We start from the raw sequence: 25,455 nt of genomic DNA, 5'->3' as shown, positions 1-25,455 counted from the left end.
CGAAGAATATCCTAGTGGGGATTACAAAAATGGAGCAAAAGATTACGCAAGATTAAATGGATTTCGAGGTCCTGCCAATTCCCCGCTAGATTGCTGGTTTCTCCCTTCTTCTTTTTTCTTTCTTTTTTTTTTTTTTTTTTTGTCGAATCGATACTTTCTATTAAAATTTTATAACTCGTCTCCGGGAGATATTAAACATCGTACTTCCATTCAAGACCCTGTATATAAAGTTTCACCGTTACTTTTGTCGTTGTACATGCGATCGGAAGATCAGGATCCGAGCGAACTGTTAATAAACGAGTGGAAGCAAGATCATCGATTAGAAATGGCGTGATACGCGAGTCTCGTGTCCGCTACTGGTAATTAGTAGCTGCGGTAGACCTCTTACTCGAAATCACGATCATCAACGATTTATTCGACGATAAAGTTTCGCGCCACGCGAAATCAAGTCGATCGATGACAGAAATTTTAATTAAACGCAAAGTACATTGAAACGAGACGTAGACGAAGAACTTTTTAATTACGTGCTATACTCGAGAGAGTTAAAACGATAGAAGATATTTCCATGCAATTTATAGGTAGATTTAACGCGTTTGAAGGAAGGATTCAAAGTAGGCTACGTTTGACATCTTTGCAACAATGATTACAAAGAGCCGTGAATTATTCGCGCAACCTCGAAAGGTGCAACGAGTTTGCGTTTAACACGCAAACGTGCGACCAATAGCAAATACGATCGTTACCATTATTTACAGGAAAATTGTCCATCAACCTGGCTGCCCTATATGCAGAAATAGTCGTGTTTTCGTTGCTTTTCTTTTGTAATTCGCGTGACTAATCGTTCGTTGATTCCACTGCATTTAATTGGCCGATCGACGGAGTTCGCGTGAATCGCACATTGAAATTCAATTAAATCGACACGTTATTAAAGTAGCGTGCTCGAAAATCTCGCAAACTTCAACTTGGCTGAAGGCTGAAAAAGCACGATCGAACTTTTCAATTTAAACGTATCGAGTGTCTCGGCGAAATTCAGTCAAGATTTCTTCTAAGAAGTTATCTTATCCAAAGAAAGCCAGCTTCCCTGCAATTTCCTGAAATACAGGTAATCGTGAGAAACCATCCCTTTTCATTGTCCGTATTACCGTCGATGCGCGTTTCGTTTTATCACGGGAGATTCGTCATCCGATAAAACCGAATTAAAGGCGTCTGTCGCCTAAAAGAAGGACCGTTTACCAAAAGTGACGCGACCCCGACATTCTCCAGACGTAAGAATCCATCTTTATCGGACACTGTACGAAGAAACTCACCTTTCATCGTTCGAGTAGTCCTTTAATTAAACGAGGCGCAGTGTCTGCCGTTAAAGTTAATTTCCTTTCTTTAAGCGGATTATCGCGTAACTTTGCAAATTGCGGTAGACCTTAAATTCCGTCGCGTTAACGATATTTAGCAGATCTGGCGACGAGAACGAAAATGAATTTCGACGCGGCGTCTAGGAAAATGGGTTCGCGCGACCGGAGCGAAGGACCTTCGTTTAACGATCGCTGCACACGCCGATACACGCGGCAAATTTGCATGGAAAGCCTGTTGCGTAGGTAACGGACACAATTTTCGCTTGTAACGTGGTTACCGCGTTATCGGAGAATCACAACGCGCAACGTTAATGCACAAGGAAATAAATCTCGTCGAGCTATGAAACGATAAAACGTATTTCGTATCCGGGGTATCCAGTAATTTAACGTGTATATCGCGCTCGCAATAATTAACGACGATTCCTTCGATCGTACATTTAAATACGTCGCGGAAGCTCGATACGATTCGGGTTAAAACGAGGAGACAGAACTAAGCCTAGCAACAGGTGGAGCCGGCGACTCTAGCTCGTTGCAGACCAACGGGCGCAAACGAGCCCGCGAGTAATCGATAGTAATTATCCACTCGCTCTTGCACGTAAATATCCTCGAAAACAAGCTTCGCCGTTCCTGCTTCTCTTCGTACCAACCGGACTACTTGAACGTGTCGCTCTGACTACAACGGAAGAATATCGATTTAGCACCTTACACCCTCGTACCCTCGATTCACCTTCGACCAACGTCCTCCGACTGACGCTAAACGATACTTTGAATTTCAAACGAAGAAAAGAAGATACGGCGAACCTGATTATCTATCTACTCGATCGGCGAACGATATACATTGAATTAGATCGTTTAGCGGGCATTTTAAATGTGGTCGCCAAAGTAACGAACCACCGTTCGGCGAACGAACGAACGAGACGCTCGATAAGAAGCAGATATCGTACGATTTGTCTCGCGAGGGCGAACGAGAACGTCCACTCGATATCGTTTTCACAAAGTTCGTGTCTTCTTATAAAGAGGAAAGGTATAAAGCCCTCCGATCGAGTTTCCATTCGCGTATCTGTAGAAACGAACGACATGTTCGATTTTCTTCGAACGAGAATAAACTGACCCGAGAGTTCTTCCATCAAAAGTCATTATATCTCGGCTTTCCTGACTACGTAACCATCGGTTCGACCATCGGCCCCATGCCGAATGAAATCCCAATCGTCGAATACGTTATTCGTCGACTTTTTCTCGACGAAGAGCTCGAAATTCCACGAAGGAATTTTACTATTCCAAGCGATTCGCATCTTCCGAACTGACTCGACCTCCGCGCTTCTACAATTCCCTGCACGCTGAGACTGAAAGGTTGATAACGATCCTTAGAGTTCCGATACGCTTGCCTGAATATAAAACGATCCGGTCTAAAGGAAGATAAAAATAGTGCCTGGTACGCTTGGCTTACTTCCACGCGGTAATTCTTCGTATTATATTTCAATTATACCTCCTACTCGATCAAATCTGGATCGAATCCGTATTGTCCGAATAAACTGACAAATACGTTACGAATAGAGCCGGATATAACTGTTCCAATTCGTTGCCGCTATTTATGAAAGGACAGCGAGCGCGTTTCGAATTCGCGTGCGGGTTAAGGGTTAAAAGTATGTTCCGGTGAGTACGCGTATAGGCGAAACGAGAGAACGAAAACTGTTTTCAAGTCGAAATAAATTTAATTAGTAGCGTGTCTCTGCTCCGTGAGATAGTTGGCGAATAAAAATCTGCTAAAATACGACGCCAGTATATAAAGTCGAATTATCGATCTCATCACCGCGAGCGAAACTTCTCAACCGTGCTAACGAGTTCCGGGGTACAGCGGAATATCCGGTTACGTCGGATATAACCGTTTAACTCGGTCATACGGAATGTTTCGTAACCTAGAGGCCGGTTGACTTTCGCCGATTATGTTAATATTGATTCTTACTATAACGACGGAACGATGGAAGACGATCGAGATCGAAAAGGATCGAAAACAGGTGGACACCGTCGAGAGACCGGGTACCTTTGGCGAACAATTCGAAAAAATGGAAGACTAGAGGGAAGACAAAGGTTAGCAGAGAAAAGCTTAGAGCATATCGCGTAGCGCGCAGAGAGGGAGCTGCGGCTACTTCGTGGTTCAAAATGGCAAGGCTCCCTTTGGACATACGATGGAAACTCCATAGTGGCTTTGTGGAGGGACGTTAAATTCACCGAACCTAATGGAGTCGAATGAAGGCGATGTTTGCGCATAGAACGCTTCTAGTAATGAAACCTTTGACACGAAAAGCTTCGCCGCGAAATAGAACGGTGAAAGGCACACATCTGCTAAATTACTATGATACAATTACGCGAATCGCACACGGGCTAAATCAGACGGACCTGTACGGAGCCGAACGATATTCCAGCTCTGCGACAGGGAGGGAATCGACAGAGAGAACTGGAATCCAGTGATACGATTAAATTAATTAAACAAACAATCGTGAAACAAAAAATCTCTACCGGATATGAAATTCAGACCTGGATATGGAATCCCCACTGGTCCCGGGCGAAACGAGCCCAGCAGGTAGGTATTGATTTTTCTTAATTATACCAGCGAATGTTAGCTTTAGGCCTGGCGTTAACTCGATAAAACTAACGGTGTTCATTTACCAGAAATTACACTCGACAATACGATCGACGAATTAAAGCGAAAATTTCGGTCGTGTGACGCGAAACGATAGCACGCTACCTGCGAATGTTGCACTGTTCGCGACGTATTCGTGGAACGTATAGAATATAATTCCACGAGAGAGAGAGAGAGAGAGAGAAGGAGAGGGGGAGAGAAGGAGAGAGGGAGAGAAGGAGAGAACGACGGAGAGGATGGGAGAGAGCGGAAATTGCGAATTGCATTCGTCAAAGGAGTTCGGTCAACAAGGTTCAATAAGGAACTAATTTATAGATAAAAGCGGAAAGAACTTCTTCCGTGAAGCAAAGCGCGGGCAAAAGGAGGAAAAGGAAAATACACAACGGGGTTTCCTTATGGCGGAAAATGTTCTCGAAAGAACGGTCGGCAGTCAGTCTTCTATCACCGGTCGTTCGGCTTTCGCGTCAATATCCGTGAAAAAGCGCGGGGATTAAACGAGCGAAAGCTCTTTATAACGCGTTCAAGACGAGGCATAGACTTTGTATCGCAAGACGTACAAAGCTAAAGAACGCTGTCGCGAGGTTGCGCTCGTTTGCTTTAACTATTCTCGGCAATTTTCACGAGAAAGGAATCTCCAGGTCGAACAGCTATTTTCGACATCGAGTTGTTGCCTGGAAGGCAAAGCGAAACGCTCGTCAACCGTCGACTTTTCTCTCGAAAAATTCAGCTCTTGAAACGCGCGTATCGTCGAAACGTGACCGATTACCGTGAAACGGTTGAATATATTCGCGCGCATAGTCAATTGATATCGCGAGCTACGTATCGCGACAAACACAAAACTACGCGGGGTAAATGGTAACGACTAAATCGATACAAAAATCAATATATCCAGGTGAAGCAGCGGCTGGGCGGGCGAACATCGCGTACAGTCCGGTCGTGGTTCCCAGGGAATGCAACAAGTCGCAGGCTCCCGCGATCCGGACAGGAGAGAACCCAATTGCCTCGGGCATACCGTGTCGCTGCACTTTTCTCCGCTCCACAGATTCCTATCCTTCCATCGTGATCTCCTTTCTATAACCTCGTACGATCGAAAAATTTCGAGACCCTGTTCCATCGAACAACTATGCGGTCGTCTCGACTACTTTAAAATGGCGATATTGTCATTGACGGTCCACGGTGAAACGATTCCTGTTCCGAATAAATCTATCGACAACTTTATTCTTAGAGAAACATCGCTTTATAGAATCTAGAATGAAACTATGGGAGATTTATATGGATGATAGAAGTTTTAACATGCATGTAGCGACAGCAACGGAAAACTTGGATCCCCGGGGAGAAATTGAAAAGAGAATGATGGATCATTGGGAGGATTGAGCTTTTCGGCCGAACGAAAAAGAACGAAACGAGTGTAAGCGAGTGGCGGCAGGCGAAACCGGAAGGACGCGTGGATCGCAAACTCGGATTCAGGGGCTGTACGAGCGAACAGTGTCGAATCTGGACTCCCAGGCTCCGTCGATCGATGCCCGGGGCGCGCTGCTATATATAACCATCCCTGCTCTCTGCCTCCCTCTCTTTCTCTTATCCTCCTACATAGCCCTCGGTCTCTCTCCTTCATCTAGGTTTTCAACCTATGCCACCCTTCGACGTAGGACCTGTACCGCTCAGCCCTGCCACCTGGCTTCTCTACAACCAGCGAAATGCTCCCTTCGAAATTTACCTCCTCGCCTTCCTTTGCTTCCCCTTTGCCTTTCTCTTTGCATATACCTCGCCGTTCAAGAAGAATCAAACGCGTTGTCCTTTGGACGAACGGAAAAATTTTACGCGTTGTCTCTTTAAATATATCTTTGCCAGTTGTTATACGCATTTTCTGTAGTCTTTTCGGTATCGATTTAAAGAGCGATATGACGAACAGATGGAAATTACGGTATCGAAGCCTCTAGTTTCTGTACAGATGGAACATTAATTCTCGATCGAATTGCGTAGAGATAAGCCGGATCGTCCCTAATTACCAATGCCGAACGAACCGGTATCATACCGGTAGCAAACAATTTACGCAACGCGTGTGTCCCATTGCACGCGATTCAAAGCGATTCAAAGACTGATTTATCCAACGTCCTATCTTTCGAAAACCTTTCGACGTACGCCGGCTGGTATTCGAAACGACCAACCAGCTAAATTAGCACGCGACTGACATAAGATTATCCTACACCCATAGTAATCGGCTTGCAGACTAATGCGCAATTTTCAGAATTATGTGTGCACGTTCTAACGTCCAAGCTTCTTTTTATTATCTACGTACGTGTAGACTATCGTACGTACGCGTCCGCTGATTAATTACGCTACTTCGAAGAATTCGTTTTCTTCGAGCAAAGAACGCACGTACGTTTGATCGCTTCAACTGGAAAGTCGCGATCGTATTTGACTGGACGACGATGCAGCGAAAAGACAGAACTAGAATAGAGAATTAGAATTTTGTGGCGACAATATCTGAATCTATCAGGTATCAAAGAGTTGATTACAATGTCTGGGCAGCCTTACAATCGCCAATGTGGTTGTATAGATTCGTGGCTCTACGGGCGTGTATAATTTCCCATGTAACGGGTGCACGGAAGCACGAGCAACCTTTTTTAACCGCGATTTCAGCAATATATCAGGAATAAAAACGGCCGCTGTTTTCTTCGCATTAAAACTTCTGTTTGTCAAAGTTTCGTTTAAAAATGCATGAAATATCAACGCCTCCTTTAGCTGGCTGGATTTCTTTGTACTTTTGTTCGCCGGTTGCCTTTACCAACGTGTCGTTCTTTGTTTTATCAACCAAGTTCGTTCCGACTATCCTTCGCGAGAGAAGCAGAAGCTTGAAAATACAACGGGGACGACGTGATCGTCCATTTGCATCGAACAATCGGCAGAACGGTATTTAGATGTCCATCACGATAGAGTGCGTCGTCGTATCAATCGTAATACGGTCAATACGAAATCGATGAAACTCGACAGAGTCGCGACTTGCATGAAAATGGAATTTTTTATTGCTTTCGAAAGGTCGTAAAGAGAAACGTCTATTCTTTCTTGCCACCCTAACAACTTTGCGTCTACATGGAAACTACGATGTTCGTATTAAGCTGCCGCTTGATCCAATCAATCTCGAGCACACAGTGCCATAATACGCATATAATACAGGTATCTCGTTCGTGTACGATGAAAGGCCAACGAATCGTAACCGTTACGAAGAACCTTTCGAGCGATAGATGTTAACTGTCGTCCGTGTGTTTCTCCGCATCTGACGCGTCGATAGCAAGAACCAGTGGTATACGAAAAACAAAAGATAAACGCAACAGTTTGCGTGTGAAACTTAGACAGGAAACGACGAAATAGAAAAGCCGATAGGAAAGTACAATTAGTTTCCACCGCGTGTGAAACTTTCATTTCAATTTCAAGCGGGACAATTTTTCGAGGGTCGCGCACGTTCTCTATCCGCTTATCCTTCGATCGCGCCCTATCGGCCATCTAAATGGGCCGAGAAATAAGAAAACGACCAGGTCAAAAATTAGGACGGAATTCGTCTAGAATGATCTTTATTTAGACCGGACTCGTACACCTTGTCGAGGTCGTTTCGATTATCGGAGAAGATCTCCGCGTCAAAGGACGAACACCTCGTCGTTACCGGATGTTCAAGACAAATTACGTGTGCATGCTATGGTGCTTTACACGACGAAGGAGAAGAGAAGATCGCAATCACGGGAGAAAAGCATCGACTCTCGCGTGCACGCATTCTTCGAACAATTTTTTCCTACGACTTTCTTACTTTCTTATCCACTAACTTGAGACGGTATATCTCGAGTTTTCTAACCACCGCGCTCTACAAATACGACGTTTTTCGTATGCACTGCGTGCTTCATACGATTTACGAATAAACGTCCTTCAATTTCGATTTACCATGGCTCGTGATAATAATAAATATTGAACGACGATTAAACGGGCTGGATAATATATTTGTAATTACGATAAATCCCGATAAATTGCGATAAATTGCGAAACAAAGGACAAAGGCGTTAATATAAGGATAATATCGCGAAGTAAGTCTTCTAACCGAATTCGTTTCGTCGATCGACTCCGCACGGCAAGCAACGGACCACGCAACACACCTTACGGTTCTTTTAAGAAGCTTATTCTCGAATTTCGAACCTTGAACGCCGGATAAATTTCCCATTAAAAAATTGATAAATTTCCCAGCCTTCGGGAGCCGCGCGAGATAAATACGGTATAAATATTTAATTTTCAAGACGTCAAAGGACGTTGGGAAACTAAGGTTCCGTGCAAAATATCGACATGGAATGGAAACAGTTGGTTGGTAATCCTTTCAATGCGTGATTTTTGAAAGCGTATGCGACAGAGACGAGGACACGACGACGTGACATTTCCTCGATCGAAAAGCAGTTTCGTCCTACCCCCCCTCGACAGATCGTCATAAGGTAGCTTTGACATTTGCCGCGGGTTACGAGCACGTATACTCCTTTTGTTCCGCTATAGTAATATTCACATTTCCATCGCGGAATCGCATAAAACTTTTTATAAAGAAGCTAATGACTTTGTTCCAACATCAAGCTTCGTCCGTGCACGCGTGTATGACGTTCTATCGCATCTTTGTCGAGCGTTTATTTAAAATGAACAGAGAGCGCAAAAATTGATTGCGACTTTAAACGGAAATCGCAGCAAAGAAAAACGATTCAACGCGGGTAACTGTTATTTCGATATTATTTAGTTGTACGTGTACGTCGGAAACGATAAAACATTTTTTCTACTGCACATTCCACGATTCTTTTGTTAAATCGTCGAAAAAAGATTTTCAAGTAGCAATCTTTTATCTTTTAATCTGCGTAAAAGGCACGCGTGGTCGAGGCTTGTTCGCGTCCAATATACCGATTTAAATATTCTATCAAAGAAAGTATCAAAAGTATCGTGAGCTTACGAAGGAAGTAAAATCGTTTAAAAAATGTCTGCTTCTCTTAAATGCTTCGTCACTACGGACAAGGTCACCAATCCTGCATTTGTTACGAATTATCCCGCGGCAAAACATCGTTCGTACGACGAGATATTCACGGACGAAATATTCCGCGCGTTTGTTTATTTGGGCGAGAGTTGTAACTACAAAAAAGAGGAAACAGACTCGCGAGATATCTCGACCATGGTAGCGAAACGGTTAAGAGTAACATTACGCGAGAGAGCGACGATCGTAGCAGCAGTTACGAATTTCTTAATACGAGATACAAAAGGTAGAGAAAGAAAAATTTGCGTCGAGCAAAGCTGCAGTTCGTGGAACGTGTTCGAGATTCGAACAAATCCCTGGCGTGTTTAACACTGCTGGTGTTTTCGCTATCACCGTCTCTTTTCCTTTTCTCTCGTCTCGTCTTTCATCACTCGGATCAGATATCTCTCCTTTACGATTCTCACGCGTTAACCCGACGACTATTTGTTGCGCGAGTACGACGAACGACGAACGACAAAAGGTACCGAGGAACGTTGTTCGATCGGAAGGATTGCTTTCGATTAGATAATTTCGTACGCGACCGAACGTTTGTAAAAACGAACGAACGAAGGGGAAAGGAGAAAGAGAGTACAACAATTGCGCAAAATTTCCAACCTGTCGACTGTGAACGAACTAAATACAGGTGTCAAGAGGGAAACATAAAACGTGGCACGATTGTACGAGCGAATTTTCCAACCAGAGATTAGAATGGATACAACGTGTCACAACATGTACAGTAAAATCTTGATTACTGATATGTTAATCAACGCTCGAGTAGCTGAAAAATTCCGTGAAACGTGGAAACGGAACATTTTTCCATTTTATCTTGTGACGTATGTAATTTCGTCTACAGTATGTTAGATGTTTAGAAAATACATTAACCAGAAAAATTAGAAAATAAAAGCTTACTTCCATCTTACTTATTATTGCTATATTACTGCTATGCTACATGCATACTAAATAAATTAAGCTTCTCCGAGTAAGTATCATTAAAAGATATTTTCAGTGCTAACAAATTAACGATTTGCAAAAAAGAACGAACAAAAATAGCAGATGATAGATCGCGTGAAAGGTTTCTCGTATTGTTCGAAAAAACATGGAATGTAACAGCGATCAACTCTTTGCTATGACAGTACATGACCGATGTTACATTTACGAAGTTTTCTCGCAGAAAAATTTTTACGATCTCACGAAAACCTTTAAACATCTTTCAACGTTTTCTCGTGTATTTTTCTCCAAAAAATCCAAGGATTAATTTATACGAATGCATTGGGTGCCTGCATTATATTTAATATTCGCGCCGATTCTGCCATTTTTTTTTTTCTTTTCGTTTACCGATGATACAGATTCGTACATTTTATCGAGTATATGCGAGACACTAACCTTCCAGTATTTTTGGCAATCCCGTTGACGCCGTAGGGACGTGGAAGAATAATCTATCCGTCAGCTGGTCATCATAGTAATCGGTGCTCGATGATGCTCACCACCACTAATTCACTGTCACAGAACGTATCACGGTAACGCCGGAATATGACATTGTTAACGATACTCGAACCCCCTATTGCGCGTTTCCACGAAGAACAAGATCGTATATCACTACCACGAACCGTACCGGAAAAATCGAAACGAAGGGCAAACACGACGATAGACTGCCCCACAAACGGAACACGAATGAAAACAAAAATTATACTATAATTCTACGCAGCTACTTACGTATAGCGCTTACAAGCGCTCGACGGTCGCTATACTAACTGCCGCTTCTTCGCTTGAATTTCGACTACCCCGACCGCCGCTGTCATCACAGCCAATCACCATCGACTTGCGCACCATCCGCCAGACCCCCCTCCACCAATCAACGCGCGAACCTGCCTCGTTCGAACTCCAAATGTCCTCGCGTTGTTTTCGTGCGCCCTGTCGACGTACTTTTTCTTCGAGCGTAACATTTTCGAACGTTATCGAAACGCGTAACGCGATCGATCGTTTGGTCTCGTAAAGTCTATATCGGATTAATCGCGAGTGTTTGTAAAAGAAAACGTATAAGTTATGCCATAGATTTTTAGTTTAAAGAGCTACGTTTCAAAAAACGATATTCTTGTGAAATATAAAAAATGCTTGTGTTTGTGCAATGACATATTCAATGAAATGATCTGACGGAGAGCAGCCAAGGATTAGATATGTAATCTCGCCTATCGGAATCCGAAAGGTACGTATTTCTCAAATATCTTCTTGGTATAATTTATCGGAATATATTATTTAAATGAATGCACTGTAATACGATAGGTACGAGTAATTTAAAGTATGAATAATTCGTTGAACATGTTAACGTTGTTATATACATATACATGCTATACTTTGAAGGAAAACATGTATTTAGGCGACGCTTAAGGAAAGTGTATTAGATTCTTGCTTTTTCTTGACGAATTGACGATCGATCAGTGACGCGTACTGCGCAGTAGACTGTTGTCTTTGGAAATTTTTAAATTTTCGTCGTAAATGAAATGTACAACACAGATTTAACACTTAATACATTTTAATGTTGTATAATTTTGTAATTCCAAAATCTTGCATATTCATCATAGATTTAACGTAGAAATAAATTATAATTAATAATAATTTTTTAATCGTATAAATATATATATTATATCTACACTTTATAATAATGGCACTTACGAATATGAGATATACGATATATATATCGACCAATCTACTTCGTACCGTTAAAGGACTTGCCAATCTTGTTATCATTTTAATGTCATTTTCAACTTTACCGATTCTGTAGAGCAGTAGTCAAAATTAAAGTTATAATCATAGATGATTATATTTTTGTCTATTCTATATTTCCTTTGTACTTATGAATTGTTCCGATATCAATAGTTTAATTTGTGTAACAATTAGATCAACAGTTGGACACAATTTCCTATAAAATATTAAATCTATGGTATAATTACGATATGTTTTCACACTTGCAAATCTTTTTCATTACATACAAAAAGAGAAAGGAGGAGGCAGAGAGAGAGAGAGAAGGATACTTGTTTTTGAAACAAATTATTGATCTAAACATCTTTCCAAGATCTATTGTTAATTGTATCAAATAAGTATCTAGTGACATCTAGTGGATTACTTCAGACTTGTTGGCGTAGCTTTTCTTATCAAAATTGAATTTCTTTTATTATTACCAGTATTGCAGATTGAATTTAGTCGAAATTAGACGAGTATAATCAAACGAAAATACAATATATCTCCAAAAGAACTACATTTCTTTTATTATACAAAAAATCAATAATTTGTACAAAAAGGTGTACTTATGTTCTAAGCTGTTCGTAATGTAACGAACATTTATAAACAATCATTCTATAAAACTGAATAAGCAAGTATCGAACTCGTAACTTTAATCATAACATGACAGTTGTTACGAACTTCGAATGCACTGCATCCATAACATACATCAATCAGCGATTTACTTTATCCTAATCACGCACATCATTCGCAAAGTTATAGCAATTACAAACACACATTCCGTTATAATTCGTGCATTATGTACGAAATCTATGTAACAACATATATTATGCATATTACTTCATTTAAAAGAGGAAAGAATCGTAAGGTGGCACATCTCCCGAGACATATTCTCACGAGATAATCGGCAGAAATAGGAAAAATATGGTCAAGTTGAGTAAATTAATATGGACATATGTTCGATTTTGACGAACTGGAATAAGAAAAACGTAGTTCCTTCTTAGCTCGAATAGCAAGATAACGTGATTTTAGTTATTCTTCCGACGAAGATCCCATCACCATTTGTACTCAATTTCTCAGATTAAATAGTACGAAGATTGTTTTAAACAAGTTAAAAAACTTTGAGATTCTCTGTTTAAAACTCCGAGTAATAAGAAGGAAAAACATTAAACTAATAATTAAAATAAGTGTACAGAATTTGCTAAATTGCTTTAGGATTACGATGATTGAGCTGCCAGCATTTCTTCTTGCTGTATTTTTCTGCGGTAGTTGTCCAAAGTAACTTGTATAGTCTTCTCGGAATATCGGCAGTTTTCGGCTCCACAGGTACATGTGAATGACTTGCATTTTATTATCCAGAATTTCTCTCCATAATCGAAGCTGAAGGCAAACAATTCCGTATTGGTCTTCAGTGATAAATAAATTACGTTAATGAAAATCGATGTTCAAGAATAACATGATCTTCGAACATTCTTACAATACACTGATAATACGTTTTCCTTCGTGGAATAAAATACCGTATAACGAAACTTACCATCTTCGAAATCAGCAAGAGAAAAGGAAAATAAAGTAATAAATATCATACTCGATGTGTCAGTTTATCTATTTTAAGTTATGGAAACAATATCAAGCTCACATGTTTCGAAAGAGTCAAGCAGGACTTTGAGAATGAGTAAGGCGAAGAAACCAAAATTACCAGCGATGACGATTAGCCAACCAAAACCAAATCAGATGTGGTTTTATTAACCAAAGGAAATAGCATGAAACACCGTTTACTAGTATATACATGTATCGTGATTTTCACGTGCCAATCGTTTTTTTTTTAACATACCCGAGCTCTTCATCAGCCTCGATGTCGCGATTCGCAAAAAATGCTATCCTAGGAAAATGCAAATCCTGATGCTCAACAAATACTCGCACTGGCAAGAGATTGGGTGCGCAAGAATGATTTATAAAGCGAGCAATATTTCCATACCGTCTTGCATCGATACAATATGTTTCTCCATCCTACACGCGTACAGAATCTCTTGAGTTATAGTATTCGATCTTGTACAGATATAAAACGTCTGATACTTACTCTATTATCTAAATCGAATAAATAAGAATCGTCTTCTCGATGATCTGCTTCAGAATCTGAAATAATCTCGCCCACATATTCACATACATAGGAACCTTTCGGAATGTGCCGTAGCGTTCTAAGTCCCCATCCTTTACCTTTCGTTCGAAATAATTGAAACCTTTGCGTTAATCCATGCTGAACAACGCGGTTATTGCAAGTTATGCGATTACAATCACACGCTGGATTGCACTCAAACAACATTGGAGGATCTAGATAAATAATAAAACACCTAAACATTTATTCTACATATTAGAAACATTACATTTAAGCGGCATATTTAATATACCTGCATAATTAAATTCAGGAATCAATTTTCCTTCCTCGTCATACCAACATCTTAAACTTATATTCCCACATAAACATTTCTCTGAACTACAATTATCTTCGCATCGACAAGATTGTAAGGACGTTATCGTACGATCAACATTTATATTGCTAGTAAAGCAATTTTCAGTCACGTAGAGAAAATCTGTTGGCTTATCTTCGGAATCGTATCCATTGACACATTGTATCGGATTCGTTTCTTTACCACGTGAAATATCACTATAAAAATAAATCATTAAAAGCATATCGTTAATATCGCTATTACCCTACTGAAGATAAACACATATTCATTCTGATAATTACTTGGTTAATATTTTGATTGTTTTTTCCCACATATGTTCAGAAAGTTCATTGACTTTGGCATTCAATCTTAAAGCAGACATAGTATCACCATCATTTGTACAGCAATTTACTGCAGTTTCCCCTGCAGCATTAACTTCTCCTATTTTAGCACCACGAGCTAATAAAAGAACACTAACTGCATACTGATCTTGTCTTGCAGCTATATGTCTGTAACGTCGTTAAATATTGTACGAAAACTTAATTATTTTAACTATATAAGCATTAAAATACTTACAAAGGTGTGTCCCCATGAACATTGACAGCGTTCACGTCACACCCTTCATTAAGTAGCATTTCTGTAATTTCTGAACTTCCGCTAAAAGCACTCCAATGTAACGCTATATTTTGTTCTGCATCTCGAATTAAAGGATCGCACTTCTTATCCAACAAGAATCGCGCGACATCGGTATGACAAAACTCACAAGCCCAAATTAAACTAGTCCATCCACCATCATCCACTGAATCTAACAGAACATAAGAAGTTATTGTTACACATAATATTAAACCAATTCAAACAATATAACGCGCTACTTTAATAAAAATTTAATTACCTACTAATGTTCTTGGTGCTTTGCATTCTGTCAAAATTATTCTACAAACTTCTAAATGACCAGATTTAGCAGCCATGTGTAAAGCAGTCATACCATCTTCTCCTTTCAATGTAACATCAGCACCTATCCTTATTAAATATTTTACCACATCAGCTTTACCCTTACTAGCGGCTAACATCAAAGGTGTCAACTGATTTCTATCCATCACGTCTAATTGAGCGCCAGCTTGTACCAAAACATGTACACAAGACAAGTGACCTTTATCCGCGGCTATGTGAAGACCAGTCCGATGAGCATAATCTCGGAATGTATGATTTGCATTGTATCCACATGCTAAAACATTGAGAGTCATTACGAACCATTCCTCATACTTTCAAAGCAAAAATTGTACAGTAACGTACCTAAAACGTTAACTAATTTTTCCAAATCTCCATTCTTTACGGATGTGTAAAGGCTCATGATAGTATAACGTTCTGGCCTCTCGGTATTAACAGATGGCTCAGGTATCTTAATAATATCTGCTTGAATTAGAGGACTAGGAGGACGCTCTGCCAACTTTGTGTTATCACCTTTCCCTGGTAAACTCATTTTTGCAGAAGGCAGTTTTGAGAACTTCTTTCGGGTCGGAATGAATACAGGTTTTCTTAAGCCACTCATGGTCACCATTACATCATATGCTGTAGTTTCATTTCCACAATGAGGACAAACACCCTTTTTATTTGGATAAATTTCACATTCGCGATGATATTGATGACCATTAATGCATTGTACAAACCTTCCTTGTGAACAAAACAGCCCACAAGAAGGACAACAATTATGTCTTAAAAGTCTTTCTTTGTGCACTCGACATAAAATGATAAAAGGAACACGTGTACTCGGCCTTCTCATCGCTACATCATTGCTATCAACTTCATTACAACAACCTACCAATCTATTATCAATCGAATCTATCGCAGTACAATATAATGGTGCTCCAGAACCAGTGATTGTCACATACAGTTGAGACCTTACTTGACATAAACATAACATTGATTGACCATATGTCTGAAAAATATAATGAAACATGTATCTCTGGAATAAAAAATATTAATTGTACTATTTTACTATACTATACTAACTTCACTTATAATCGCTGTTGATTCTGGCTTCGCAGCTTGTCCTTCTGCAGGACTTGGACTTGGAACCATACTTCTCCTTGTTCTTTTAGCAGGTACTATGCCTTCTAGAGTTATATACAAATTAACAAAATCACTTCTTTTATGATAATTACGCGTATCAAGAAATTTTGAAATATTACCTTCAGGATAATCGTTGTGTTTGCCTGTTTCTGCAACTGATACAGATCCGTCTAAAAAAATATAATAGAAATTATACTATGTAAATATATAATAAAAGCGTATATTTTGTATTTCTTTTTGTACCTTCAAACGAATCTACTTTAGCTATTTTCCTCGCAGCTTGACTTCCTCTAGGCCTCCCCCTTTCTCGTTTGGGCCTACCAGCAGCTGGCTTTAAAAATGGCTTTTCAATATCTGCTAAAGATATGTCATCATTTGTGGAATTGCCAATTGAGTTCCCTAACTTTGCTTGTGAGTCTGAGCTTTTTATCATAGGAGATAATTTCGGCATACCATCGAAATCGGATGAAAAATTTTGTGACTCATCCAGCACTGTTTCATTTACAATATTTTCTGATATGGTAGAAGAATTTCTAGAATATTCTAACGTTGAGTTTACCTCAGAAATAGTGATACTTCCATCTGAAATAGAAGACTCTATTTCCTGGCGTATGTCAGGCGGTTTAGCTTGCAACTGTTTATTTTGATCTTTTCCTTGTATCATCTTCTTAGGTCTGCCTGGTTTGTTATATTTCCTTTGTTTTTTAAATTGTAAATTTTCTTCTGTATAATTAGACTTTTCCTTTCTTGCCATTGCACTTTCTAACACAGTACTCTTCAATGTTTCTTTACATAATCGTCGAGCTGAACGTTTAGGACCTGGAGGTTCTTCAGTTTGATCACTAAAAATGTCATAGAATGTTTACAAATATCATGCATAATGTTTTACATATTTAGAATAAAGGAAAATAAGAAACCTAAGTGCTCTTAATCTAGGTCGTCCTGTTCTTCTTTTCCTAGTAACTGGGACTGTACTGTTTGCTTGATCCTCTTTTTCCACAGGTTCTGTTGAAGTATCTGGTTCATCAGTCTTTGTTTTTTCATTAAGAATAGTATTTTTATTTTCTGTTATTACACTGGTATCTTCCTTTAGCGATTTTGATTCCTCTATATTTCCTTCTGGTTCTCTGTTTTTAGATTGTTTGACCGGTTCTTCCGTTCTACCTTCTTCTGAATCTGATTTTTCAACAGTGTCAGAATTTTCATCTGAATTTTCAATTTTGACAGAAACACCACCAATTTGATCACAATTTGCTAATTCATCAGGAACTAAAGTAAGATTGGAAGAGCAACTTGATATCTTGGTTTTTTTACCGTGATCGGTATTTTCGTCAATTGTCCTGAATGTAAGGACAATACGCGGAATTCCGTTATCCTTCTTCAGAGTTTCCTGTTTCCCAGTATTTTCATCTTCTTTATGATTTTCATCCGTCGACGTTGATTCCGCGGCATTCTGTTTCATTGGAACATCTTCTTCATCCTTTTCTCCAGCAATTTCTTTCTCATCTGGTGGCATTTCGTCAAGTGGCATCACCGGTTTTTCGATCTCCTTGTTATCTGACTTCTCTGACCGGTTAATTTCTGTACTTTTTACGGGACTCACATTTTTGTTAAATTCATTCGTCATACCCTCGAGGATCTGTTGAATACTGACCTTATCTTCGACCCTCTCGGCAGTCATATCATCCTCTTCGCCCCCTTCTTGACAACCCTCCATCGTGGCATCTTCCTTGCTCTTATTCTCCGACATAGTAATAGATATTAACTGGAAACTATGAATCCTTGCACTTAAAACGCCACCTCATCATAAAATTCGATGGCCAATAAATTAATCGCTAAACGCTGAACGACTGCCGAATCGTACTGCAACGTTGACGATGTCTTCCGCAAAGTGCAACTAGATAGAACGGCAATAGAATGCCTTCTAAATCTCTTTCTGACTGAATACTATCACTGATATTATTATAAACACCATGAAAATATCTCTCCATACACTTTTCAATAGCTTGACTAATTACATTATCACAGAAACTATTTGTTCTAAAGATTTTCGGAGAAATATCTACACTACGCTATCGTGCCCCGCGTAGACCTGGAGGCCATATTGATTACTCAGGGACGGGCCGATTCGAGCAAAGAATTTATTTTTAAAATGATCTTCGACCAAGCCCTTCTCGTACAAGTTCATGTACTCTCTTATAATTTTCAAAAATTATATAATGTTTTCCTTATATTATATTACGTGTAAATAATGCAAATATAGACGAATTACATGAAAAATGTACAATATGCATATATATATATATATATGTAGTGTACGATCATAAATCTATACACTTACACATTGAAAACAAAAAAGATAATGAATTCTTTGCTAATTCGTTAAATCAAAAGAATTTCATTAATAATTTAATAATTATTAATAATAAAGTAATAATTTCATTCTCTACTGAGATTTATTTTCCATACAATTAAAAATTACAATCCAGAAGTGAAAATTAATATATTATTTATATACATGATTTCATATAATGTCTTCATGCCTAACAGTTTCATAAACCTTCAGAAAAAATTCATTATTCCGCATATTTACGCATATTCATTTACATACATGAAAGAGGCAAGATTAGTGTACATACAAATATCATTTCGTTACTAATGAATTATATATTAAAATTCCTGATGTAAAATAGGTATAATTGATCTTTTAGGTAAATATGTTAACGCGATTCGTAACAAAATAGAAAGTGAAATTATTGTAATTAAATGAAACCATTACAGTGCAATAATATCATCGCGCATGAGCGCCTGACGAAAAGAAATTGCTTAACGTTACGTGGCAGTACATGATAAAAATACATTGTAACTAATAAATGGCAGCGCCATTGCGAGATAGATAATCATAGATGCTAGTGAATTACTCATGACCTATTATGAAATTTAATACAGGGTAAATGAAACGAGTCAATGGTATCGTATAAATATAAGTTTATTTACATTGCAACAGATCCTTTTGTCAAATAAGCGACAAAGGTGATTACGAGTGTAGATTGAACAAAGTTAATGAATAAATGTTAATTAAAAATAATAATTACAACGTACTAGCCCAAACACGCCTCTTATTTTAAATAATATACATCTGTTGAAACTCGTAGAATCTAGGAGACGTGAATATTTGTGCTTCCCTTACGGAGACGTCGTTAATATTTCTTATAATTTGGTTTTCACTCAATCGATCTAGTGATCGCTGTATGCGTTTGGTATTATTTTACAAACGATAATGAATGTGAAAAATGTCGCCATTGCTAAGTCGAGTTGCAGAGATACTGCAAGGCCGGCCGAGGAAGAGAGAATTGCTTTACATGTTTGGTTTCACATACTCTCGCTTGTTCCTCGATAAGAAAAGAAGCGTAAACGAAGAATGATAGGAACGGTTTACGCGTTCAGTACGATGCCGCATCTCCTAATAAAGATTTTCTTTTATCTTTTAGTTTTTTGTTTTTTTTTCTAATTTTTTTTATTTTTTGTCGCTTTTTTTTTAGAAAAACGTCGAACATACTACATTTATTTATATCTTTACAAGCAATATAAAAAGTTGAGCATCGTATTGCATCAGTGATTGCATATCCTATATAAATACACGTCGATAAGAGAGTTATTGACAAAGTAGTTCAACGCGGTACGTTACAGCCACGGAAATCGTGCAAAAATGAATCCCAAAGACCGTCCTCTCGAATTTAGGAGTCTAACTTTTCTTTTCGTGCTTACGAGCAATATTCAATGTTCAATAATAACATCATAACATAGTACGTATCCAAGTCCTTCTTTAAAATACGTACTAAATTAGAATTCACAATATCACCGAGTATTACAAACAACTATTTTTTGGTTTAGAACTGTTTTCAAGTACACTGTGCACAGGTCACTTGTGTGCACAACCATCGTTGATTATAACACCGTTCTACGTGGTACATGTGATTAATTCAATTACTTTTATCGCATATGGCACCAACAAGGAATATGATTTAATCGTAACGGTGGGTTATGGAGGCGGAGGTCTCCTCTGAGGTTCGGGAGTGTAACGTAGTCGAGCTCGTACATGTTGAGGGCTACCGGGCACGGAATTGCTTTCCGACAATCTTCTCGGTGGAGGTTGAGGTGGAGAAGATGAAACGTACCTTGAAAAGAATATGCATTGAATTAAAAAACTGTTCGCATCTTATATACGCTTGAAGTGAAAAAAAAAAAAAAAAAAAAGAAGAACAATACCTTCGTGCAAAAGAAGGAGAGGCTTGATCCACTAAATTCCTTCTAAGGGCGAGAGGAGATTCACCGCGACTCAATCTCGGCGGTGGTTCCGGCGAAGGAGCACGTTCGCTTCCAAGTCTAAGACGAACATAAGAAGCAAAACGCTTCTTGGCAGATTCTTTAGACCCACCCTGAACAGGTGGCATAACAGGTGACGGTTCTTGCTTCAATTGATGAGCAAAACGGGAAATTAATAATTCGGGGCTAGTAGAACCATGAGATCCTTGTGGAGGGGGTTCAGAAGGAAACCTGTATTTAAAAAATGAATATATATAATATCTACGTTATTAATCATACCAACAACGGGTTGCAACATTTATCGTTATTTACCTTTTACGACTAATCATAGGACTACCATAAATATCTTGAGTTTGGGGATGAGTTTGAGGCACAGATGGAGTTTGTCCTAATCGTTGTTGAAGAAACGGAGAATACCGCCCACTTTCAGTTGATTGTACTACATTTGGAGGGTCAACGTTCTCTCTTCTCCAAGGTGAATAATCACGAGCAAACGGACTTAAAGATCTAGAGACACCTTGCCATCTTTCTTTACTGGTGTCCCGATCTTCCGTGAAGCGTCCATGATATGGTGAATAGAGCCTACTTCCCGCGTCTATTGTACTAGCATCCTGTCGATAAGGAGAGAACGGTCTTCCTTCTTGCCTACTACCTTGTCCATTAAGAGAACAATGATTCGAAGAATAATCCCTATTTTGATCGGCATGCCTATATGGTGAATACGGTCGTTGAAAATTCGATTCCGATGTATCCATGTCATTGGACGAAGGAGGAGAAAACGGCCTGGAAATTTCCTTTCGTCTAAGCGCGTATGGACTATAAGATACATAGTTCGCACCATTCTCACTATTTGATCGTTGATGAAATGGCAAAAAGCTGGAGTTCTGTGAGTCTTTGGTGACATTGCTTCGTAGGAAAGCTGGTACTTCAGACTGAGCCCTGAGATGAGCTGTTTGTTTCAAAGATACATGACCCGTAACTCGTTGCTGCCACCCTGGCAATCTGAAACTGAATTCAACAATATTAAACTATGGTTTTACATATCATCGAAAAAAGAATTACTGGTCCCCCAAAATAACTTGATTTGTGTAAAAATGTCACTGGTACCCAAGATAATTGTATCATGTTGGTTCTGCAAAAAACTTGAGTTTATAGGGGGTTAATAGAAGTTAGAACGTTAATCATAGAATCATGCAACACAAACGAGGATAGAGGAATTTTTACCAAGGTAACAGATCATAAAGAATATCTGTGATCAAAATTAAAAAAATTCAAGATATTACATGCTAAAAACACAAGTAAAATGTTTAACTGACATATTCTAACGTTTAAAATAAGGATAAAAATACAAATATAATTAAACAAATATAACTATTTTATAACGAATGGAGTGTGCACAGGGAAATCTTATTTGTGCCACTGAATGATCGCTACATAATATAAAGACAAATAAACGAATATTCAAATAAATAAAAACAATGCTTACCATGAGTAGGGGTTGAAGGGTGGGGTGTGTAACAGGCGCGTGCACAAACCAAACAACTCGAAATGAAAATCGGGCAGATTTTTGGATAATTGTGAGGTGTATTTTTTTTAAGTTTTTTGGAGTTTATGGGTAAGTTTTTAAGGAAAATGGAAGAAGGGGCAGGGGCGAGGGAGAGGGGATGCTATGCTGCGCTGCCTCCCTCAAGCTCAACGCTGCAACACAATTTAACACGCACGCAAACTTTTAATCGAAATGTACGGACAGGTTTGTAAATGTTGTTTGGCAATGAACAAAAGATAAATATATAAAAACTAGTAGTATCCAACAAAAATCCAACTTTAAAACTCGGCGTAATTTTTCGAGCTCCTTTAATACCTACCCATTAACCATGAATGCTGAAGTGTGTTAAAAATTTTTTTAAACTAATATAAAAGAACAATACCCGGTTATTTTCAAACCAAACCAAATCATTATAATATTAGTTGGGAATATCATGCCATGTTTAAAACTCTATTCGTTTCCTATAGAACGGTCTTCTCTAATAGCACATATCTCTACCACATTTTCTAAAGTCACATGATTTTTTTTTAATCAAAAATTTTCTATACAATACTTGAGAACTATCTTTTAATATTTACGATATACACTTATTAACAGTTTACCTTGGCTCTAATTGCTGCATAACTCTGCCAAACCATTGGCAACCAGAATTTAGTACTGACGAGTTTGTTTCTTCATCTTGCGGTACATCGTGTTTTCGGATAAAAGGATGCTCCATGAGTTTATGATATTTTGGGCGATGTTTATAATTTTTTGTAAGGCAACAACTCACGAAATTTCTAAATTCTTTTGAGAAGAGTGCATCTGGTGGAAGGGAGGGAGGGTCATCCTGCACTACTCTGCTCAGTACCTATGAATTCATATAAGTATAACGAGCATTTTAAACACATCAAATACTACCATTTATATAATGTATGTTACTCAGTTTACCTCAAAATCAGTCTTACAATCTCTGTAAGGGAATACTCCTGTAGCTAATTCGACTAAAGTGATACCCAAGCTCCAAACATCGGCTCTTATATCATAGTCTGGTTTTGTTGGATCTGGGGGATCAATTCTTTCAGGCTGTAAAAGTATAGCAGTATTTTATAAAACAATTTTAAACTTCGGCACAACAAGAAATAACATTATGTGTACTAACAGCCATGTAAGCAGCACATCCTGCACTTCTGGTTTTTGCTTTACTATCAACTAATCTGCCAGATATACCAAAATCACATAACTTAACTCCTCCCCTTTCATCAAGAAGAATATTACTAGGCTTCACATCTCTGTGAATTACGCCATGCTTTTCTTTCAAATATGATAATGCTTTTACCGTCTGTAAAGATATAATTCTTTTTACATAAATAATACTCCAGGTAGAATTAAGACAAATATAAGGCTTATCATAAACTTATGATTTACTTACTGCTACTGTAACTTTTCCTAAAAATTCTTCAGGCATTGCTTGCCTGGTCCTTTTTAATAATTTATCTAAACAAGTTGCCATTAGTTCCATACAAATCCACACATCAGATTCGGTGATAAAACAACCCAAACATTGCACAATATACGGACAATCATGTGATTTTAACACAACATCAAGATCCATAATTATCCTTTTATTCTCTTCTGCATTACCAGAACGCCTCATTTGTTTAACGGCAATGAGTACACCACTAGGTTTATGCCTCATTTTAACAACATGTCCACAGGTACCATTTCCCAATTCACCTAGATGTTCTAAGTCTTTCATTTCAGTTTGATACCTCTGACCATTAATATTTAAAATACCATTCATTTTCATGATTTCTTGTAGTTTTGATTCAAATTCACTATCCTGTTTCTTTGGAGGTATCTGCGAGACTTTCAATGTTGGAATTGGAGCTGCATTAAGGATAAGAGTTAAAAATCATTTTTATATCTAACTAGAGGTATAAGAAGTGACACATACATTCTTCAATAAAAAAATAATCTTAAATTTTCAATACACATGCAATGTGTTTTATTATTGATGGACGAACATTAGTTTGCTTGAAGACAAATAACAATTCAAAACTAGATAAAAGAAAATAATCGTCCTTATCATTACAAAGAGATTCTTTCTTTAAAAAAAAAGTACATTGTGTTTGTTTATGATTCATTTATACATATTTCTGTTTATCTCAAAACACAATCTATTTACCAAAATGAGAAACATACGCGTGTATAATTGTTATTAATTTACCAACAGGTTGAATGAAATAAACTACGCGTTAGATAAGAAGACCAAAAGAGTATCGTATATAGAATCAACAGAATAAATTGTGATGATCAACATAACCTGTACGACAAGTAGTAAAAGCAAAATTCAATTGGAAATTTTTGGTAAAAACGTCAAGAAAAGATTTTATTATTTTTATAAGTGTCGTTTAAATCAAACTCACGTCGTGAGGCAGAACTCGAGGCAGACCCCGAGGATGACGGTTGAAGGCTCGTTCCTGGTCCAACCTCGCTGTTCTGTCTATCTCTATCTCTTGATTCATTTTCTGCTCTAAGACGTTCTTGTAAATTCAGAATCTTATTCTCCAGAGTACTGGACATTGCGACGGTCTTTTGGAACACTATCAAATTCACCGCGGGACACCACCTCGCACAAAATATTTGACAATTTTCACATCACTCGTCTGCCCCTTTTGGCAGCGAACATTGCGCCGCCGGTTATACGCATTTCAGTAGAACCAACTCTCTTTAAATTTCTTAGAAATCACTAGAGCAGTTTATGATAAGAAAGTTTTCCAAGGAATATTATTTCATCTTCTAATTACATAATATCGTATATGTATAATATATATATATATATAATATATATATATACATACACACACACATATATATTCTCATTTTCATACAAATTCATATATGTACATGTTATTTAAGTAGAGATCAATATGTAAATGATTTCCATTTTTTTTCTACAAACAGAAAGTAAATATTTATAATATAGAATACAATTTTGTAGACCTTAATAATACAAATGTATATAAACGTTTTTTTTTTCTTTTTTTTTTTGAAGACCTGATTAATATGTCTAATTATTGAAATAAATTGTAACTATCAAGCGTGTGAAAACTTTAAAGAATTAGAATATCTTAATTTTATAGGTAATAAAAATCATTTCATTGGGAACAACATATTCCAGAATTTCATGTAATAATTGTAATTCGTGTTAGAAGTTTTGACTATTAAAATACAATTTTTTAGTCCTATCAAACTTGATGCATCTCGAAGCACAAATTATCTCGTATTTAAAACACTGATAGTCATATTTCAAACGTAATAATGAAGAATTGGTAATATTA

At 38.1% G+C, this 25,455-nt stretch overlaps 3 protein-coding genes across 9 annotated transcripts in view; all 3 read right to left on the bottom strand.

Annotated features, from left to right (window-relative positions):
- The window catches only part of LOC122578021 (voltage-dependent calcium channel type A subunit alpha-1), a 101,066-nt gene extending 90,453 nt beyond the window's left edge, over positions 1–10,613 (bottom strand). The window contains exon 1 of one of the 2 annotated variants that reach the window (XM_043749858.1): positions 10,394–10,613. The gene's annotated coding sequence lies outside the window, so the exon portion shown is untranslated. The remainder of the gene's footprint in view (positions 1–10,393) is intronic. The other variant, XM_043749859.1, reaches the window with a different exon arrangement.
- Positions 10,614–12,246: 1,633 nt separating this feature from the next.
- On the bottom strand, positions 12,247–18,376 carry LOC122577933 (histone-lysine N-methyltransferase EHMT1). 6 transcript variants are annotated; one of them, XM_043749660.1, is made up of 13 exons: positions 17,178–18,375; positions 16,820–17,102; positions 16,504–16,591; positions 16,380–16,430; positions 16,201–16,304; positions 15,484–16,126; positions 15,083–15,415; positions 14,767–14,995; positions 14,493–14,699; positions 14,152–14,408; positions 13,824–14,074; positions 13,578–13,753; positions 12,247–13,126 (listed from the first exon to the last, which is right to left on the bottom strand). In XM_043749660.1, the coding sequence occupies exons 1-13, from the start codon at positions 18,008–18,010 to the stop codon at positions 12,964–12,966; spliced, it is 3,618 nt and encodes a 1,205-aa protein (XP_043605595.1). In that variant the 5' UTR covers positions 18,011–18,375; the 3' UTR covers positions 12,247–12,963. The 6 variants fall into 6 exon arrangements, with proteins under 6 accessions (XP_043605595.1, XP_043605592.1, XP_043605594.1 ...); XM_043749657.1 differs by having other exon boundaries at positions 16,201–16,301; positions 16,504–17,102; positions 17,178–18,376; XM_043749659.1 differs by having other exon boundaries at positions 16,201–16,430; positions 16,504–17,102; positions 17,178–17,846; positions 17,915–18,376.
- Positions 18,377–19,228: 852 nt separating this feature from the next.
- LOC122577934 (dual specificity mitogen-activated protein kinase kinase hemipterous-like) lies at positions 19,229–25,138 on the bottom strand. The gene is made up of 8 exons (XM_043749662.1): positions 24,541–25,138; positions 23,544–24,001; positions 23,274–23,453; positions 23,063–23,197; positions 22,735–22,982; positions 20,899–21,594; positions 20,530–20,817; positions 19,229–20,438 (listed from the first exon to the last, which is right to left on the bottom strand). The coding sequence occupies exons 1-8, from the start codon at positions 24,695–24,697 to the stop codon at positions 20,303–20,305; spliced, it is 2,298 nt and encodes a 765-aa protein (XP_043605597.1). The 5' UTR covers positions 24,698–25,138; the 3' UTR covers positions 19,229–20,302.
- Positions 25,139–25,455: the final 317 nt, after the last annotated feature.

This window comes from Bombus pyrosoma, linkage group LG3, assembly GCF_014825855.1.
Source record: "Bombus pyrosoma isolate SC7728 linkage group LG3, ASM1482585v1, whole genome shotgun sequence".
NCBI classification, from domain to species: Eukaryota; Metazoa; Arthropoda; class Insecta; order Hymenoptera; family Apidae; genus Bombus; species Bombus pyrosoma.
The sequence above is the reverse complement of the archived record's forward strand: the minus strand, read 5'-3'. Positions and strand labels throughout refer to the sequence as shown.

Coding starts and splice junctions, on each gene's coding strand:
- LOC122577933 (XM_043749655.1), bottom strand. CDS start 18,010: ATGTCGGAGAATAAGAGCAAGGAAGATGCCACGATGGAGGGTTGTCAA. Junction 16,431..16,503: donor TAAAGTAGATTCGTTTGAAG/GTACAAAAAGAA, acceptor ATATTTTTTTAG/ACGGATCTGTATCAGTTGCA. Junction 14,409..14,492: donor ACAATCAAAATATTAACCAA/GTAATTATCAGA, acceptor TTATTTTTATAG/TGATATTTCACGTGGTAAAG.
- LOC122577934 (XM_043749662.1), bottom strand. CDS start 24,697: ATGTCCAGTACTCTGGAGAATAAGATTCTGAATTTACAAGAACGTCTT. Junction 23,454..23,543: donor TAGGAAAAGTTACAGTAGCA/GTAAGTAAATCA, acceptor ATATCTTTACAG/ACGGTAAAAGCATTATCATA. Junction 23,198..23,273: donor GATGTGCTGCTTACATGGCT/GTTAGTACACAT, acceptor ATACTTTTACAG/CCTGAAAGAATTGATCCCCC.